Source organism: Chenopodium album, chromosome 9 (assembly GCF_948465745.1).
Source record: "Chenopodium album chromosome 9, dcCheAlbu1.1, whole genome shotgun sequence".
NCBI classification, from domain to species: Eukaryota; Viridiplantae; Streptophyta; class Magnoliopsida; order Caryophyllales; family Amaranthaceae; genus Chenopodium; species Chenopodium album.
The window spans coordinates 65,097,866-65,118,085 of NC_137842.1; the positions used below are offsets into that span (position 1 = coordinate 65,097,866).

General features: G+C 35.0%; 4 protein-coding genes across 4 annotated transcripts; 3 read left to right on the forward strand and 1 right to left on the reverse strand.

Moving 5' to 3' along the window:
- The first annotated feature begins 1,455 nt into the window (after positions 1-1,455).
- On the forward strand, positions 1,456-6,120 carry LOC145560175 (uncharacterized). Its single transcript, XM_081621438.1, has 6 exons — positions 1,456-1,779; positions 2,299-2,531; positions 2,618-2,876; positions 4,859-5,038; positions 5,135-5,290; positions 5,393-6,120. The coding sequence occupies exons 1-6, from the start codon at positions 1,750-1,752 to the stop codon at positions 5,564-5,566; spliced, it is 1,032 nt and encodes a 343-aa protein (XP_081477564.1). The 5' UTR covers positions 1,456-1,749; the 3' UTR covers positions 5,567-6,120.
- Positions 6,121-6,394: 274 nt separating this feature from the next.
- On the forward strand, positions 6,395-7,412 carry LOC145557973 (F-box protein CPR1-like). Its single transcript, XM_081619137.1, has 2 exons — positions 6,395-6,915; positions 7,073-7,412. The coding sequence occupies exons 1-2, from the start codon at positions 6,395-6,397 to the stop codon at positions 7,410-7,412; spliced, it is 861 nt and encodes a 286-aa protein (XP_081475263.1).
- A 1,105-nt stretch (positions 7,413-8,517) lies between these two features.
- On the forward strand, positions 8,518-10,321 carry LOC145560176 (uncharacterized). The gene has a single exon (XM_081621439.1). The coding sequence runs from the start codon at positions 8,919-8,921 to the stop codon at positions 10,188-10,190; it is 1,272 nt and encodes a 423-aa protein (XP_081477565.1). The 5' UTR covers positions 8,518-8,918; the 3' UTR covers positions 10,191-10,321.
- Positions 10,322-13,895: 3,574 nt separating this feature from the next.
- Positions 13,896-19,088, reverse strand: LOC145560177 (pentatricopeptide repeat-containing protein At5g39710-like). The gene is made up of 2 exons (XM_081621440.1): positions 16,396-19,088; positions 13,896-14,532 (listed from the first exon to the last, which is right to left on the reverse strand). Exon 1 carries the CDS (start codon positions 19,056-19,058, stop codon positions 16,770-16,772), a length of 2,289 nt encoding a protein of 762 aa, XP_081477566.1. The 5' UTR covers positions 19,059-19,088; the 3' UTR covers positions 13,896-14,532; positions 16,396-16,769.
- Between the last annotated feature and the right edge of the window lie 1,132 nt (positions 19,089-20,220).

The following is a 20,220-nucleotide window of genomic DNA, read 5'->3' on the forward strand; positions in this document are numbered from 1 at the left end:
GGGTGTACGATAGTCTTTTTATATTATTAATTAATATTTTGTTAGTCTGTATAAGTATGGGTTTCAAGATGTATCTCCTATTTTCATGTTATAAGACTTATAACTCGCCCATCCTAGAAGCTAAACAACTTCTTCAGGGTGACATCATTAGATCGAAGTAAACAAAGTGTTGTACATCTTTGTAAGAAAACAATAAAAGTGTTGTACTTTATTCGTAAGATAACAAATACGGAGTACTTGAATAAAAATAATGAATGAAGATGAAGGAAAAGAAAAATTGATACACTATTTTTGTTACCATCAAACAAAAAAAAAAAAAAAAAAAAAAAAAAGAGGGTATCCAAAGTGGCAATGTTTATCTTCCCTTTAAAAAAAAAAAAAAAAAAAAAAAAAAATGTCGCAATGTTGATCTACATAAATCATCAAAGGGGACACTTAAAAATTAGACTTGATCCTAATTAGCCCGACCTAGCTTGAAATTTACCCGGGTTTTGGCATATATATTAGGCCGGCGTGTTTTTTTTTTTTGTTTTTACTGGGAATTTGGGGCAACCAAAAATTAATTTCTAGTTGTAAATGGCTTGTCTAAAAGAAAAAAAATCTTAAAAAACTGCTATTTTTGGTCTGGTTTAATTTGTCCTGATCAAGCCTATTTTTAATAGGTTAAACAGTTTAAATCACTCCCTCTTACCATCTTTCAAAAAAAAAAAAAAAAAAATCACTCCCTCTTACCATAATTGACACGATTATGCATAATTTTAGTTATTGCGAAATGAGGATTAGCATAAATAAATAAATTGATTGGGTTTAAAAAAAAATTCTTTGTTTGAAGGATTTAGGGTTTGTTTTGTTCATCATATTTTTGCTTATCTGAATTGACAACCTTATGTGTACGACAATCTATAAAGAACAAATATATCAAGCGGAGTCTTGTTATATTCGTAAATATTGTATATATTTTATTAATGTATACTTCTCATAATTTTACACTGCAAAATTAAACTTATTTAGCGATAAAAAAGGAATATAAAACAATAAAGTATATTAGAACTTATTATTATTTTCTTCTAATCTAATATGTACTTATCATTTATGTGGGTTTTTTTTTTTTTTTTTTTTTTTTTTCTTTTTAGGAAAATATTTATGACCTGATCTAATTCGAACTTAAATTTCATAAAACAAGTTAAAAAAAAATGAATTAAAGTTACTTCATACTTGTATTTTTTTATATCATACTTGTATTTTTTTTATAATTTTTTTTTTTTTTTTTTTGCAGAAAATACTTGTTAACTTGTACTATCATGTTCATAATGATTTTATTTGAAAAAAAAAAAAAGTAAAACGGTGTCGCATTAATGGGAGTGAGTAGACCCAAGGTGTGAGGTGTGACCTCGATAATCGCTCCAGCCATAATCAAAGAGAGGGGTTTTAGGAGAGAGAAAATTGAACCAAAAAATAAAAAGCAAAAAAGCTTTAAAATCGTGAGAAGTGTTATGATTATGAATTGGTCCGACCAATTTGTTGCTTAAGATTTCCTCTTCTCACTCTCTCTTCCTCTCTCTCTCCTACACAATTTCTAAGATCTCTCTTTATGAACTTGAGCTTAATTAATGACATTTCCCATAAACCCAGAAAGTTTTAATTATAAATCGTATTATAATTGACAGAAATCTGAGCTTTCTTTGAGATGCGCGGTGCTTTTTCACCGCTTTTCTCTCTCCTCTTCATTCATCATCTTCTTCAACAACAATGGCTGATGATTCTCTTCTTTCTTTCAAGGTTTGCTTGATTTTTATAATTTTTTTCTTGTTTTTATTTGGGGTTGATAATTAATATTTATTGCTGAAATCTTGTAATTTTAGTTGTAAAATGACTATTTTTATTTGTTTTTTTTTTGTGATTTAAGTATGTATTTATAATAAAACATGCATTTATATATAAATAAATATATATAAAAAATTATTAAGGCATGCAAACAGCACACCTGAAGAACCCAGATCTTTGTTTTGTTTGTACTATACATTTTTATTAGATTCATGAAATCTTTTATTTAGTTTTTATTTTAAAGAATTCAACTTTCCTTTATTTTGTAATTATATGAATCAAATCTGGGGTTTATTTGGATTTAGTTGTTATATTAGTAGTTCAATATAGTCTATCAAGGTGACAATGTAATTATTAGTATGTAGGAAGGTAAATGAAGTAAATTAATTGGGTTTTTATGAGTAACATTTGGGTATCTTTTAAAAGAACAGGAGATTTTGATGAGTAACATTTGGGTGTCTTTTAAAATTACAGGAGATTTTGGTGCCCAAAAAGTCTCCACTGCTGTTGAGGTTGATTGTATTAGTGTTTGCTATGGTATGTGGAATCTACATTTGTTTTGTATGTCTCAAGCAGTTTAGTGTTAGTACGATTACTACTACCGGGTTTTTAAACGTTCAAGTGAGTGATCGGCCGTGTCCTAGGCCTGATCTTGAAGATTGGGAGGTTCCTTATGTGCATTACCCTAAACCTGTTACTTATAGCAGGTATATACCATTGTTCTGTGTTTTTTGTTGCAAGAAATGATTCGTTGTCGATTTTCAGTCTGACTTATATGCTAGTCTGTTATCAGGGCGGAATGTGCATGCCATCCGGTCCGGTACTTTGCTATATTGTCAACTCAAAGATCAGGTAGTGGTTGGTTTGAGACCTTGCTGAATAGTCACATGAATGTGAGCTCAAATGGGGAGATATTCTCTGTAAAAGTTCGGAGAGCTAATGCTTCGACTATTGTGGAGACTCTTGACAAACTTTACAACTTGGATTGGTTTAGTAGTGCTTCTAAGAATGAATGTACTGCTGCAGTTGGCTTGAAATGGATGCTAAATCAAGTGAGTGTATTTCTATTAGTACTTGCTGTTTTCATGTTTAGTGGATGTAATTCTTGATCATTTGACAATTGAACATCCCAATGTGAATCTGCTACACCTATCTGCATTGCTACATCTACATTCAAGTATCTATCATTTTGAGAAAAACGAAGTTAATTTATGTGAACATATAACTCAAATATTTAAGTTTCAGCAAAACTTTCTAGTTATCTTGCATTTCATGTCATAAAAAAAAAAGGTTATCTTGCACTTAGAACTGTATATTGTGACTGATATTCTGGATTGGTAAGTTTAACTTGCCAGGGACTAAATATTCACCTTGAAGCTTAGATCATTAGATGTTGATGATTCGATGTGGATACTTTCAGTATCAAATATGGTTGTCTACCAGCTTTGTCTTTATTCTTTCAGTATGATATTCTACTAAGGAAATCTGTTAAGTGGAACATTCTCCCCCGTCCCCAATGTAACAGCTTGAAATCATGTTCATTTCTGTTAGCACCACTGTCATTGACGTGTGTAGGCTGTATCTTTATCTACTAATGTTCCCACCACTGGCAATGACAAGAATAGGCTGTATTGTTACAACCAAACAACTGAAATATGGTATGGGCAAGTTCATGCGTTTAATATCCAACCCCATTCTTGATATAACTAATACTCTATGTCAATTTCTTTGGGAGCTGCTAAAATGTGTCATGAAGCAACAAGTTTGCAAATTTAATCCCTGAGCTTTTGCCTCTGTTAGTGATCAGGATGTTAGTAGGTTTGCCATTTTTCCAGGATTGTTTTGCTGCCCTTGGTTGCCTATTAAGTGGATTGTGGATATTAGGAGGGTGGGGGTGAAGGGTGTGGAGGGCTGTCCCCTGTCCTTTTAGGCTGTGGCCATTTATTCCATGTTACTTTATCATAGGGCCTGTTGTATGTTGTTGTCGTTGAATAATGACTAATGAGTGCTTGAGAATTTCATCATTGTTTGTAAAGATAAGGAATCCTCACTGTGTTTTTTTTACCATAATAAATATGGATGGTAGTGCACTAGTGCTTTGTAGACATAGACTGCCAGGAATTTCTTTGTGAACAGTATGAAATGCCAAACCCTGCAACGTTTCCTGTACCCAAGCTAACCTCTTGTTTTGCTAGTTGAACCATGAGCTGTAAGAAGTAAATTTTGGTCAATTTATACATGTGATTTTGGCAGTTAAAGGGTTATTGTTGCTTGTGTAGCTATTAACAAACCAATTGGATGAAGGAAAAGAGGATTGCTAGAAAGTAGAAACCCTCCATTCTGTTCACTGTTTATGTTAATATTTCAGCCACTAAGGAACTTGTTTATAAGAAATCTGATATTGGTAAGGTAGCACTGAGCAAATGGAGTATTACATGTCACCACAAATGGAAAACTGTTTGTGATTTGGACTTTGTCCATTATCAGATGCAATTCTTGCCTCATGTGGTGAAAACTTATGGTCTTCTGGAAGACGACAGAATTGGGATATCTCTTAGTGTATGTTTGCCATTAGGTCTAGAATGGCAAATTTTGTTTTGTGCAAAGTGTTGTGTCTTTATTGTCTATAATTTTGCTGATAATTTAGTGTTTTTAAGAAGATGCTTTTCCTTAATTGTGTAGAAGTAGACTTTTGCAGACTGTGATTTCCAGATTGGCAGCTTTACGTGCTGCATTTGGACTCGCTCTCTGAAGCTACTTTTGTTTTTGGCTGTTGATTTTTCTGGGATGTTAGTGAAAAATCTTGTACATGCCTTGTACAGCACATGCTGTATTGCTTGAATATCTACAAATCAAAACATACTGAGAAAGGATTACTTTTATATAACTTTATTTCGCATTTGCTGGATTTTTCTAGGTACACATTAGAACTTTTATTGGCAGGAAATAGGCAGCTGCTTTTCCTTTGCTTAAATCTTTTGTATAAATTTCTGTCTGCAAAACCTATAAACTTATGGAGATGATATGTATGCAGGGATTAATGCAGCATCATGAAGATATAGTTGATTATTTCACCAAAAAAGGTGTTTCTGTAATTTTTCTCTTCAGAAGAAATCTCTTGCGGCGAATGGTATCAATTCTTGCAAATTCATATGACCGTGATTTTAAGCTGTTAAATGGGACACATAAATCCCATGTCCACTCTCCCCATGAGGTATGGTTTTCCAATTCCTCTGTTCGCACTTGCACAGACAGCTTTGGTAACTTTTGTAGATAGATGTTTATTGGATTGCACGGTTATCTGTTGCAGGCTGAGATACTTGCAAGCTACAAACCTTACGTAAATGCCACAACTTTGATACCAGAGCTTAAGAAAGTCCAACAGATGGCAGCCAAAGCATTAGAGTACTTTAATAGCACCAGACACACATTGCTCTACTATGAGGATGTAGTGAATAACCGCACTGTAAGTCTTCTAGGACTATTACCCCAGAAAGGTTTTTGGTTCAATGTTCATGTTTGAAATCAAACATAAGTAATATTTCTTTCTTATCTATTTCCCTTGCAGAAATTATTAGACGTTCAGGACTTTCTAAGGGTCCCTAGAACTAATCTAACTAGTAGACAAGTGAAGATACACAAGGGATCCTTGTCAGAACAGGTCGCGAACTGGGATGATGTTCAAAGGACTCTTAACGGGACCGAGTTTGAAGGGTTCCTACATGCTGATTATAGATTGTAGACTTCTGCATTTACAAATGTATATAGCTTCAGTTTTTAATCTCATTTCTTCCCCTTCATAGTTCATTGCAATGTCGGCATGGGGGGCGACAATTTTGGTAGCAGAATGTTTGGTCATCAGAAATTTGCAGCTGCTTGACTCTAATTTAATGATTCATTTATTCTTTTTTCTTGGTAGATCCACTTTAATGGAACACAAGTTTTGGCATTCTGTTTCTTCTTGCTGTTCTCACTGCTTTTTGTTTGTGTTGTTGGTCGGTTAAATGACTAGATTTGGTGGTAACTGTTGAGAAAGGAGAGTGTTTGTATCAATAGACATTTAATGTGTTATGGAATAAATACTTCCCATGATTTGAGTGATTTGCCCCTTTTATTGCACAAAAGAGAAAATATGCAATTATTCCACTTTTTAAGTTGATCAATGTATAATATTTGGTGTTTTGCTACCCCGTAACAATAATTGAGAGGGGATTGGAACCTAATCACCTAGATTGATCCCCAAATCCAAATTAGCCCAAAGGGTAAATCGGGTGGAACCAAAAAAAAAAAAATAAAGTTTTGTGACCATTGAAGGAGAGGTGGTGGTATCGAAAATTATTTATTTTTGGAATTTCGATATATTTTCTTAGATTAAAACCTCCTCTTGCTACAATTATAGGTATGAATCTATGATATAGAATAATGTAAAATAGGAAATTTGATTTTATCTTTGTAAATATTATCTCATCATAACAAATTTCCCATAGAGTTAGGACTACTCTATCTTAGAGTTTTATCCTTATAACAATCTAACAAAAATTGAAAAACAAAAAACCTAGAAATTCCTATCATGGCTACCAAAATTCCCATGGACATAATGTTCACAGAAATACTCCCTAAATTGCCTACAAAATCTCTTATTCGTTTCAAGTGTGTTTCGAAATCATTTAACACCGTTATTTCTGATTACAAATTCATAGACCCTCAACTCAATCACTCTCACAATTTACTCATCATCAAAGGTTTCGACAATGATCTCTACTTGTTCGACTCGGACACCCCGAAATCTTCCGCCATCAAACTACCATTGCCTCCGACTTGTTCACGATTTTTTGTTGGATCGTGTTATGGCTTACTTTGTTTAACCGATATTAATCACATTTTTAGGTTATTAAATCCATATACTCAAAGTTACCATGATATATTTTATCTCTATGATTCTTTCTCCCTTACATTCGGATTCGGATATGATCATGAGAACAAGGATTATAAGATTGCTATACTATATTCTAAATGTGTTACGATTTATAGTTTGAAGGCTGATTCATGGAGAGACGTGGTACAAAAAACGAGGCTTGAAGATTTAGGAAGGTTTTGTGGTTCTCGTCAATAGTAATAATCATTTACTCCATTGGTTGTTTTCGAGTTTGAAAGATAATAATATTCGAATTCATTGTTTTAATCTACGTTGTGAGCAATGGGAGGAGGATGACGTACCATTACCTGAATACAAATGGTGTGGTATTAGGACTGACCCAGTTTTAGGGGTTCTCGATGGTTGTTTGAGTTTAATGGTGACGAATATAGAATCAGTTGATTTGTGCGTTATGAAGGAGTATGGAAATAAAGAGAGTTGGGTGAAGTTATTTAGTGTTTCGCATTTAAATTATGGTAACCCGTTATTACAACATATTCCCTTGGCACGCAGTAGAGAATCTAACTCTAATTCGTGTGCAATAACGAGGTGTTTATTGTGGTATGATAGCGAGGACAATATATCTAAGAAAATCGAATTCCATGGGGTTACTTGTGTTTCTCAAGCTGAAATTAAGTTTTATGGGTGGTATGATCGATTTGAAGAGGATTGAAGGAGGCTTAGGAAATAAACACATTTACATTTATTTATGTTTTTATGAATGAGATAAACAAGTTTTTAAATGTTGTGTTTTTATATCTACTAATATTTATGGAGTATTGTGCAAGTTCTTCATACTTTATTTGATTCTTGTATATCACATTTGATAATCTATTGCAAGACTATATTTTACTATATAAATGTTGTGTTTTTATATCTGCCAATGACATTATTAATAATCATTGTAAATGTCGTATTTTTTTTTATAATCATTGTAGATGTTTTATAGCTTGTAATGCTGGAAAACTCTAGGCGCATAGTCCCTATGTATTAAGGATGCAAATAGGATGATATTTTTGTAAATAATGGAAATCTGAAGGTGAAAAATATGATGACAAAAAGTACCACTACTTGTATAATAGTACATAAAAAATACTATTCAAATAACTTATATTTTAATGGTACATTATACATATATAGTAGTACACAAAAATGTACTACTATACTAAAATAAAAGAGAAAATGTACCACCGAACTCCAGATTGCCTTCCTATGTGCATGCCAAATATATAGTCCCTATGCGCCTAGATGCACTCTGTAATGCTAGGCCTTTTTACACCAAACCTTCCAACCTTGAAGTTGGGAATTTAATCCCCACTAGAGACACTTTGAGGATGGGGATCCTTTACCCTTCACCCTCACTTTTAAAGTATATGACCTGCAAATACCGGACCAAAAAAACTGTGAGGGTTAAGTACGGACAGGATCTTTCTCCTTATCGAAAAAAAAAAAAAAAAAAAAAAAAAAACTTGGACCTTTTTACCAAAGTAAAATTCTGCAATTACTTGAAGAATTTTACTTTCACTTCCTCAAGACCTTAAGCAGTTAAGGGAGTACACTTTACAGCTTTACAATTATACTTTTTTTTGAGGAAAACTTTACAAATATACTTGTATAAACTAGGATGAGTGAATAAGTAATAATGGTACACAACTCCACATATTAGCCAACAACTTTAAAACAAATATAAAGACAAAAACACAAAACTAAGAAAATTCATGCAAATCCTTCTATGCTCAATCATGACAGCTTCATATAAATCAATATTATAATATGATTAGTTAAAAAAGAATATAAATAAATTATTTAACTAAAATATAAAAAATTGTGGATCATATTGATTTATATATGAAAGGTACTAAAATGGTGCATGTCTAAAATCAAATAAACTAACAACTTTTATACAAAAGGCGGCCTAAAATAAAGCCAAAAAATATATAACCAAACTTCATTTCTAGCTAGCTTCCTCTGTTTTCCTTGGTCAATTTTATCAATCAGCCCCCAAAAACATACTATCTTTAGTTCACCAACTATATTTATCAAACCCAAAAAAATAAATTAAAAAGCAGAAAATTAAAATATACAATAAAATCTTAGTGTTATATTTCAACTTTAAAAACATACTTCTATATTAGTAGCAAAAAAAACCAACCAAAAGAAAGTGTGGGTTAAGGAAAAAATGGAGATGAGAGTTTTGACAGCAGAAAACAATTTACCTGCTGCAGTTGATCATATGAACAGCAACTGCTCAACTCCATACATGAGTGCTGCTTCCAGCCCTCGCCGCCCTCGGCCTCAGCTCGACTTCTTCTTCTACAGCGCTCCCACCAGTCCTCGGTCTTATAATCATCAATCTATGTTTTCTGATGTATATGATGATTATTCAGCTGAGGATATCGCGCTACTGAAGTATGATCATTCCGCGGCTGTGCCTTTTGATTGGGAGCTTAAGCCGGGAGTTGCAAAAAGTACTGGTGTAAGTTACAGCAAAGAAGATAATCAGCAGCATGAACAAGTGATGGAGCATGAAAAGGAAGAGTTCGAGTTTGATTTCAGTGGGCAGTTGGATATGATGGTTAGGCCTTCTTTGTCTTCTGCTGATGAACTTTTTGATGGCGGTAAAATTCGGCCGTTGAAGCTGAAGCCTCCTCCTAGCCTGCAGATCAGTAATGATAGTAAGATCAGTTCAGAAAATCATTCTCCTAGATCTCCAAAATCAGCTATGTCTAAGTTTAAGGACGCGCTTAATGTGTCACCTAAACATAGGAGAAAGGGGTCAGATGAGGATCCGTTTGAGGCTGCTATTCGCAGCAGTAAGAAATGGGATTCTTCTGCTGCTGCTACTGCTGCCACTAATGACGATGACAGTGTTCAAGATAGAGGCAGAGGTAGAGGCAGAGTTAAATCGATTACGACTGCAAATACAAATATGAATAAAAGAGGAAGTAACAGCAGCAGGAAAGGCATCAGCAGGTCACTGTCTCCTTTAAGGGTGTCTGAATTTGCTCTGCTTCATGAACAACAGTTACAGGAACATCAGTATTCGAACGAAAACAGCAATTCAAACAGGTTTCTAGGAAGAGGTACTAATACTTCTTCCAAGAAATGGAGGTTAAAAGACTTGTTTCTTTTTAGAAGTGCATCTGAAGGGCATTACAAGGATACTCAATCCTTTTCCAAGAGATGGAGTGTCAGATCATCATTCACAGGCTCGGGTTCTGGTTCTGGTTCCGGTTCTGTTTCTGAATCAGGATCAGTATCAAAGCGAAGAGGGCAGGCGGCATCTGCTCATGAAATGCACTACACTACCAATAAAGCTGTCTCAGAAGAGATGAAGAAAAAGACTAGTCTTCCTTACAAACATGGTCTATTGGCTTGTTTGGGTTTTAGTCCAATTCTTCCTCAATTTTCCTACACTTTTCCTTCCTCTTCTTCTACTACTCTTTCATGAATTATTTCATTTTATGTTTTCTTTGATTAATCTGTAATTTGGCTATACTGTTTTGTATCTATAGCATCCGAAAATTGTTCGTTGTTTTGGCGTGAAATAATCAATTTCTAGTCCAACTTTGTTACTCAAAAGTTTGTTTATTACATTTATTCATAAAGATAGATTTTTTTTTTGGTACGTACATGTTGATTAATCATAGATTACATTTCTAAGCAAGAATATATGAAAGACAGACAGTTAAGGCTTATCCAAAATTTAAAACTATGATCTTGATTGCTTTGAACATTCAATTTCAGATTTCATTGAATATAGAATTGATAAGATGAACCAACCTATTTACGCATCTAACAGGAGACAAAATGTCCTATATACCCTTAATAAGCAGTATTAATAATTCAACCCCGTAAAAAAATTGGGTAGAATCTTGAAAGATAAAGAAATATTAGCATTGTGGAGATCAAAGCGGATCCTACTTTTTCTTTTTTGCTTTAAATCGGTCAAGTACAGGGGTGGTTGTGGTCCATAGTAGCCCCACACCATGTCTCTATCCCAAGGTGGTCGATGGGGTATCATGTCTAGGACCCCTAGGAGATCAAAGCGATTCGTACCGGTGTACAAGTTACATCGATGCACTAGGACGACGTGCAAACTGTACGGGAAGTTTGGGCGCTGGAGACAGGACGGTGCCACCCGCTAGGCCGCAATCCAAGCAAATTTGCAACGTAGTGCATCAATGTCAAAAAAAAAAGCAAAAGACAAGCCTGATTTTTTCAAACAAAAAGCCAAGATTAGACCCCCAAAAGATTTAGTAATCATTTAGTTTGCTTTCTTCTTTTGACCCCTTTGTTTTTGGGGTGGAAAAAATTTACGCTAAGGGAGTAAAAAGTTGGAAGTATATGGTATAATTCACCCACCATAATGTGTAATAATAGCTGTTTACAAAATCAGTACAATAAGTCAATGCAACAAAAGTTTGATTGTATGAATTTGTTCATTCATTGCTTTTAAGAACGCTTGTCATCAATTATCACCAGTTAAGTCTATGATGGTAACTTCAATAATGCTGTCTTTTTACTGTGAATGAGGCTCTACAACTTCAATGCATTCCAATAATGTTTTATAATTGGCATCATGTATAGTGTTCCATAATTACCGTGGAGTACTATGTATATGATGGAGGAATTTTATGGGCGACATTGGAAATATGGATAGATGTACCAAAGAGCTCGAGGTGTTCTTTAATAGATTCATTTTGTCAATACAAAACAAACCGAGTTTCATTATGCGTTTAGCTAATCAGTCTAGCATGGACCTGATCTGATCATGATTGACCTAATTTAAAAATGTCCAAGTTTTGGCATAGTTTCTAAGAACAATTTTAAGATCAAATCCACCCTAAATTGATTTTTTTTTAAAGTACTATAAAAGGCAGTTTAGATCAAAACCTAAGTCGACCCAATCTGAAATGAATCCTTTTTCGACTGAGACATGGCCTAATCTAACCCCTAACATCAAATCAAAAAGAAGAAAGGGATAGGATGTTTCCCATTGGTCCTCATGAGTCATGAAGTGAATGAATTGAAGATTCAAGAAAGAATTTATGGACTGTATTAAACTATGAAATCATTTTCATCGTGTTATCAAATGACAAAATAATAACGTCAAGACTTTTAAAAAAAATATGAAAAAAAAAAAAAAAAAAAAAAAAAATCCCAGTGTGGGCATCGTGGTCTTGGATCGTCATTAAATAACATGAATAAATACGCAATAACACTTGTCTCTTTACTACTCTCGTAGTCATAGTCGTTGTGTAGTTTCTTTCGTTTTCGCCGTCATCTTTGAATATAAAATCGATGACTTGAAAACACATTAATTATTTTAATAAATCTACTATTTATCTGCTCCACAAATGGAACCTCGTGTTTTTTTTTTTCTGCAATACTGTCTTATTGCCATTTAATTTAATTTTATCAGTTCATATCATTGTCACCTTCACTTCAACAATAGGTATATAGGAATAGGATAATGAAATTAATGATGTATATAGCCATAAGGATCGCATATAAATTTTTATAGTTTTACATTACTCAATTTTAATCGGTATAGTGAATCTCTTCAAACCTGGATTTTTTTTTTTTTTAGTTGTAGTAGATGTTGTCTTGTATGCTCCGTTTATTGCATTTTCTCCGTAGATGAACACACTGTGTGATCAGGGATACTTATTTAGTGGTTATTCGGTCGATCAGGGGTTACTTATTTAGGGATTACCTTGGTCAAGAGTTACTTATTTGGTTAGGGTTATTCAATCGGCTAGTGTTACTAAGTCCGTGGTTACTTGGTGAGGGGTTGGTTACTTATTAAGTGGTTACTTGGTCAAGGGTTACTCGGTCGATTAAAGGTTACTCGGTCGGTCAAGGGTTACTCGATTAGGAGTTACTCGGTCGGTCAAGGGTTACTCGATCAAGAATTACTCAGTCGGTCAGGGGTTACTCGGTGGGTCAGGGGTTACTCGATCTGTTAGGGATTACCCTTGAATAAGTTACTTTCACCATATTGTGTGATCAACCACATATAAAACTTTGTGTTTATTATATTATTTATAAAAAAAAAAAAAAAATTAGTACGGTTGCTTATGCGTTTTACATCCCTTTGTCTAAAATAATTGTTACAAATCTCGCAATATCTCACTTCCCAATTGTTTACTGATCTACTTGCATTCCTAAGCATTAGATACATTTTCGAAATTGATATAGAAATACATGCATTGCAAACGCACACATTATTTGGTGATATTAATAGATGATTCACGCTTATATTTCCATTTAATCCTTATATGTAACCCTTGTCATTTTCATATCCTTAAAGATACACGTAGTACTATCACTTTTCTATATGATCCATTTGTTAAATTAATCAACAGTGTTCTCCAATACTCACTCTTCGTACTCCATAAGTATCTTTAGACAAAGTCAATTACAGACAATAGTTTTTAAAAGATATATGCAAGTATGTGACATCAATTTCCTAACGGAATTAGTAGTAATCTACATACATTAAACATTATATTATAAATTATGATAAAGAAACCCCAACAAAACACGTAACAAGTTGAAGGAAATAATACATACTCAGCACGTGCAATATATAATTCAGAGTAATTAAAAATTTATAATTCCATACTTTGGTAAGTAGTTAATGAATTTAGTTCCAATTAAACTTTTGACTTGTGAAAAGAATACGCATCAAAACCAAACAAAGCAACTCCCCAAAGATTTTCAAGCCAACTTTATAGCGTAAAAAAGTCATCAAAAGTTAGGTTTACAACTTTATATTGCTACCAACATTCATCTAATCTGTAATTAAATGTTAATTAGTCAGTCATCATATATGAATTATATAATTAAGCTTCCCTTTCCTAGAAACTTGATGCTAATTTCTGATTCTATTCATATCTTCAAGTGGGTTATTTCATAATCATGCCCGACTAATGCGCCACATCCAATGATGGGCGGAAAATATGTAACACTTTTAACAATCACACTATTTTTCTGCGAAAGAAAACATAGAAAATAGAAGAAAAAACAGCATACCATGAGGAAAGATACCATTTCATTCATTTACATTCTTGGCATACAATAAGAAATGTTCAACAGGGGGCCCACTAAAGGGCCCAGACCCGATAGGGTGAATTGGACAGGCCCAACCAGGTTCGAAGTTACACGTATCACAATTTAAATCCAATGTATGATACAAATTCTTGATCTAGGGGCGCTAACTGTATACCATGATATAGTGCACAACCATTCTTAGATACAGAAAATACAATTTCTGATTGTAGTCATGAGAATGTTCAACTAATCATGGATTATTCTAGCAAAAACTTTTAACCAGGAACAAAAAAAGTAATTGTTACTTACGTAGGATCTTGTGAATTGTGATGTTGACATTAGCGTTCTGAAACAATTTGCAGTTGAACTGTAACTGCATCGTACTCCGTAGTAGGATCACAAATGACATCACTGATCATATGGTCCAAGCAAATTTGTTTTTACTTCCATTGTCTTCCAATCAGCCACCCTCACCTCTAGCGCAGCCATTTCTTCTCGGATACCTGCATAAATCCTATTTTTTTCTCAACTGGCATTTTCCACTTTTCAATCTCCCACGCCAAGATACAGAGGACCATGCCAAAGCATTATGTTCAGGTGCAAGCTTGATTATCCAAGTTAGCATCGTTTTATACAGTGCACAGCTCAGCACTCCAAATGCACTATAAGAACATCAATAAACAAGAATACAAGGAAGTGAATCCTTACAACTGCAACCATGTCGCAGAAGAAGCCTACAAACATATAGGAACAATATATAAGGTAAAACTGGTAAGGGAAAACAAGAAAATTACATAGCAGGCCAGAAAAAAAATAAGAAAATGAGTCTCAGTGGTTATAAACAAGTGGTTTTGTAAGATACATCAGTTAAAATAGATTTTTAAAATCCTCCTTATAACACAAAGGTGACTGGAGAATAACACTAATGTGCATCTAACAGATTCTAACAAATTTGTGCGGTCAAGAAACAAGGTTATATGCCTCCAACTCATGTAATCTGTACAAAGAAGCTTCAGAAGCTCCCAAATCAGAGCTTATAGGCTGTCCATTCTCCTTAATCCAGCCAAGATTGAATTGTGTTATATCTCATTTGATGGAACAAATGGGCAGATTGCCAGATTCAGATTCATATATATTACAGTTCCCTTTACATATACACAGCTAAGTGTTTAGACAACAAATATGTAGAATTCAGTCAACACTTCATGGATTGACTCGAATCCATTCACATTATAGTTTTCTTTAGGAAATATAGCCTAAGTGAATACACAGGCCCAAAATTTCAAAGAAAATCTCACACGAAAAAAGACTTTTACTTCAAGTCTCTACCTTTTCTTTCCAATTTCTAAAGTGTCTTTAAAAACTAAATCAGGTGTTTGTGTGAGTGGGTTAGGAAGGGGAAAGAGAGGAGGCCGGGGGGGGGGGGGGGGGGGGGGGGGGGGGGAATAAGAAGTTGGAATATTGTAGGCTGTTATATGCACATGCCCCATTATCTACACTCCAGTGAAACTTTAGGTCCGTTTGACTGCCATTGCATTTTCATAACTTTAAAACGGTCAGAGGTGGTTCATAACAGACCAGAAACAGGGTTTCTTCTTATATATAGGTAATTTAGTCATTTGAATAATCAATCCTATATCCATTCCAATCAACCAAGAGAGGGTACATAAAAATTTAAACCTAACCTATGGTCTGTAAATTAGTTTGCTCAACTTCACTCCATTCATATAGCCTTAATATCGTGCCAAGCCTTTTTGAGAAAAACAATAACAAGGTAATACATAGGAAAACCGGTTAGCCTTAAGAAGCTTGGAGGATTTTGGCAGCCAAGAGCCAGAGAAGCAAAATAAAGTTAGAGCTGTAAGGATCCTGTCGATATAGGTACTATGAAGGCAAAGAAAAAGAAATGGACAAAGGCCTTGCACAATAAACTGATTTAGAGAAGATAGAGATCATAACGTTTAATTGAGCAAGATCTGTACTACCAATTTGAAAATGAATGGTGACTTTTGACTTGTACCATCCATTAAATCATTTTCAAAACTGCATACAGTTTTCTGTCAAAAACATTGAGTGATTAACAGAGAAGATTAGATGAGGAATCAGATCCTTTTTTTCAGATGGGAAAATCTAGATGTTAGGAGCAGATTACTGGCATAGTCAACGCTTCTTTTTATGCTTTCTATTTGAGGTAGTTCAAGAATAAAGTTTGTATTTTGTCTATAAACATTATTTGAGATATATTCCCTCCGTATTATAAATTGATGCTTCCGCCTATTAAAGTAGTAATATTGGTGCACGAAAACAGAGGGAGTGTATACATTTTCGATGGGCAAGCATTTGCAACCATATTGACCTACACAAATCTACTATGCAAGCAATTGAAATTACTTTTTAACATTGTTGAACACAAGTTCCAGTGTTCCACTAATTAACCGAGGAATATTCACATAAACAGCAAAAATACTGTTCTTGACTAGCAATGATCTTTGGGATGCAACATGCAAAAACCATTATAATTTAGAGGAAGGCTACATATTCAAGATGTAAAAGCAATAATTGAGAAACATAAACTCCATAGCTAAACAATAACCTACCTTTTTTTCAGCAATTTTGGAGGGCAGAAGCTGCGATCAGGTCCAAAGAGTTAAAGTTGTAGGCGTGCACTGTTGTTGTCCTGGTTGATCCTTGATAGGCCACTCTAGATAAAAACAATAGCAATTTGAATACTCAAATACTGTATCTGGCACACCACCAACAGCTCATTAAGGTGAAGACGACAACTCCTTAACTACAAAAACCAGGTTTCTGTAGTTCATAACAAAGAAATCATCATACATGTCGAAAATCACCTCCTTGCCCTTTGCTAGCTTGTAATACAAATGGCTATGTCTGCATGCCCCACATAGAAACCTATATGAAGTACATTGAAGGCTTTCAAGCAAGCTCAAACACTGGCACCCTCACAAATTTATCGCTTATAACTAGCAATTCTCCCACTTGTTGGGAGCAGGCCATCCTTGGCCATATCAGTAAGCACATTAAATACTGCATCCATATTGCCTTCTTTATGGTTAACCTCAACAAGAACCTTTCCAAGCTCTGCATCACTAAGCTTACAGCTTCTCAATACATTGTGCAGGACTTCCTCTAGCTCCTTGTTCATTTCTCCTTTGAAAAGAGCTTTGATCAAAGCTATTACTGTTATAGTGTGAGGACTGAATCCAGAACTCATCATTTCCTTGTACAAGACATACGCTTTGTGTGGATTCCCACACTTAGAATGACCATGTATGAGTACATTATATACAGCTTCAGATGGCTTATGGTCTTTCTGAAGCATTGACTCAAATACTCTATCTGCTTCTTTCATCAAACCTTTCATGCAAAATCCCTTCAAAAGAGCCACAATGCTCCTAAATTCAATGTCACTACAGCTCTCTATCAGTGTGTCATAGGTGATTCCAGAAGGGATGGAATCATCATAAAACATCTTAAGCAGAAGCTGCTTTGCTTCCTTTGTCCGAGCTTGTTTATTAAGACCATTGATAAGTACACTATGTGTGACCACATCAGGAAGGAGACCCTTTTGTATCATCTCATCATGAAGTTTAAAAGCTTGTTGAATATTCCCTTCTATACAGTGTGCATTTATCAGTGTAGTATAGGTAAATTCATCAGGAGGCAAGCCTGCATTTAGCATATCATTGAAAAGAACAGAGGCTTCAGCAAGCCGATTTTGCTCACAAAGTCCTTTGATAAGTGACGAATACGTAATAGCATCCAGCAAAATCCCCCTCCCAACCATCTCATTTTTCATCTCAAAGGCACGGTCCACGTCTTGATTTTTGCAAAATCCAGATATAAGTGTACTATAACTCACAACATCGGGTACCAAACCTCTCTCCATCATATCCTGAACCACACTAATGGCCTCCTCCATCCTACCCAAAATGCAATGCCCATTGAGAAGAGCATTGTAGGTCACAATAGACGGTTCAAATCCACCGGCAGTCATCTCATTCAATAAATTATAGGCTTCATTCAGCAGACCTTGCTGGGAAAATCCATCAATCAAAGTAGTATATGTTTTTCCATTGGGTCTGAGCCCTCTAGAGCACATCTGCTCCAAGAATTCCATTGCTCGATTCATATTACCCGCCTTGCACATGCTATTAATAAGAGAAGTATAGGTAACAACATTGGGAGATAAACCATTTTTAAGCATATCAGAATGCAAAAGGAGTGCCTGGTGAAAGTTACCATCTTTACAATACCCATTAACAAGCGTGTTATAAGTCACCTCATCGGGTATAAGCCTCTGGCGGTACATATCATGAAACACCTCAGAAGCTTCCTTCATCTTCCCCTCACAACACAACCCATTAATCATAATATTATAAGTAATCAAATTAGGCTGCAAACGGTTCGACTGAAGCGAACGAAACAAACTAATTGCATCATCCGCCTTCTTAAGCTTAAAATGAGCATCAATTAGAGTATTATAAGACACAATATTAGGCAAACACCCAGTTTTCTGCATATCAGAGAAAAACTTCAAAGCCTTAGGCAAATGAGCAGCCCCAGAAAAACCCCTCATCAAAATATTATAAGTAAACACATTAGGAGACACACCCAATTTGTTCATATCATCAAACAACTCCATAGCTAACGACAACGACGACGAAGACGGCGGCAAATTCCGAAGAATAGCATGAAGAATCGAATTATACGACAAAACCCCAGGCATAAAACCCTCAGTTTTAGCAAAATCAAGAGTATTAATAGCTTTATCTACCATATTAAGCGAAGCATAAGACTTAACCATCAAATCAAAAACATCAGAAGAATTCGAATTAAAAGATTGATAAGAGTTTTTCAGAAAATCAAACACTAACCCACCATTTGAATCAATAAGGGAAACTTCGCGAGCAAGTTCTTCAGCGAGAGATTGCGCGGTTTTGAAGAGGCGGAATTTGGTGAGAATGTGGAGGGCGTAGCATTTGGATTTGGGGTCTAGGAAAGTGGGGTTCGAGGAAGTGCGAGCCCAATTGAGGAATTGGAGGGTTAGGGGTTGGTCGAACTGGGTTTTGAGGAGGACGAAGCAAGCGGATTCTGGGTTGAATTCTGGGAGTAAGGAAGGGAGTTGTTGAGGGTGTCGTCGGAGGTAGGTTATGGCTTTGTCGGCGAGATAGGCGTTGCGTGGGGAAGATGGTGTTGTGACGGGTGAGGAGTGGTATTTGCATTTGCGTAGCAGCATTTTGGTTAGCTGGGTTTGGGTGATTGCACCACTGAGCTTGTATTAGATTAGTACCTAGTAGTGCTGGTCTTGACATTGAAGAGGGAGAATCTAACTTTGCCACAAAATGAAATTTAGGGTAGGTTCTCTTCAATTATTTTCAGTTTGAGTATGTTCAGTTTAGTTCAATTCAGTTCAGTTCAGTTCAGCTTAATTCAGTCAATCAGAACAGGACCTTAGTGGATTAGGGGCTAGTTCTGTTCAGTTTAATTTCAATTCAGTTCGAGTTCAGTTTCTAATTTTCTTCTCTCATAAACAATTCATTTAAGCTTAGTTTAGTTCAATTCAGTTCATTCGTTTTCAGTAAATCAAAACAAGCCCTAGGTCTAGGTTGGATCAATTGACTTATTTGGCATGTGGACATTCGATTTAAAACTAATCCAATCTAAATTTTGACTTTTTATGGAGACAATGATTTAGCATGACTTAAACTTACAGGCTTTGATAATGTATAACTGAACTCAATCCGATTATTCGAACTGACACTTATGATTAATGAATATGTAAGAGCAGAGCCCAGGGGTGTCGATGGGGCTTAGCCTTCCCCTTGGCTCAAGATTATAAATAAAATTTGCTCCTACTTTTTTTTTTTTTTTTTTTTAAGGTAAGAAAAAGAAAAGAATTAGGACCCCCTCCTCACGAGGGGTGATCCTAAAGCATCTGAGGTGAGAATAAGGTATAAAGCTGAAGAGGTACAGAATGGAATATACAATTTGTCGGTGACAATATGCCCAACATTTGCTATCCAAAATTTGCTCCTACTTGTTGTTAAGAGTATAGAAGTTGGTTTTTACCATGTATAGTAGACACGATATTAAGTGTGCAAATTGCAACTACACAAAGTTTTTATTTATTTATTTGTCTATAAGTTAAGGTAATGAATTCGATAATAGTTGCAAAATTATACATATACAGATATGATCTTGGCCCCCTCACTTAAAAGTTTTGGCTCCACCACTGTGAATATGCACATGATTTGGTTCATCATGTCATGCGTAACGTTAAGCTAATTTGCTAGTAAGTTATTAGGATGTTTATCATGACTTAGTGTCTATTCTCTTCAGATTATTTTCGGTTCATTTCAGTTTTACTCCAATAAGTTCAGTTCAGCTCAGTTCTTAAT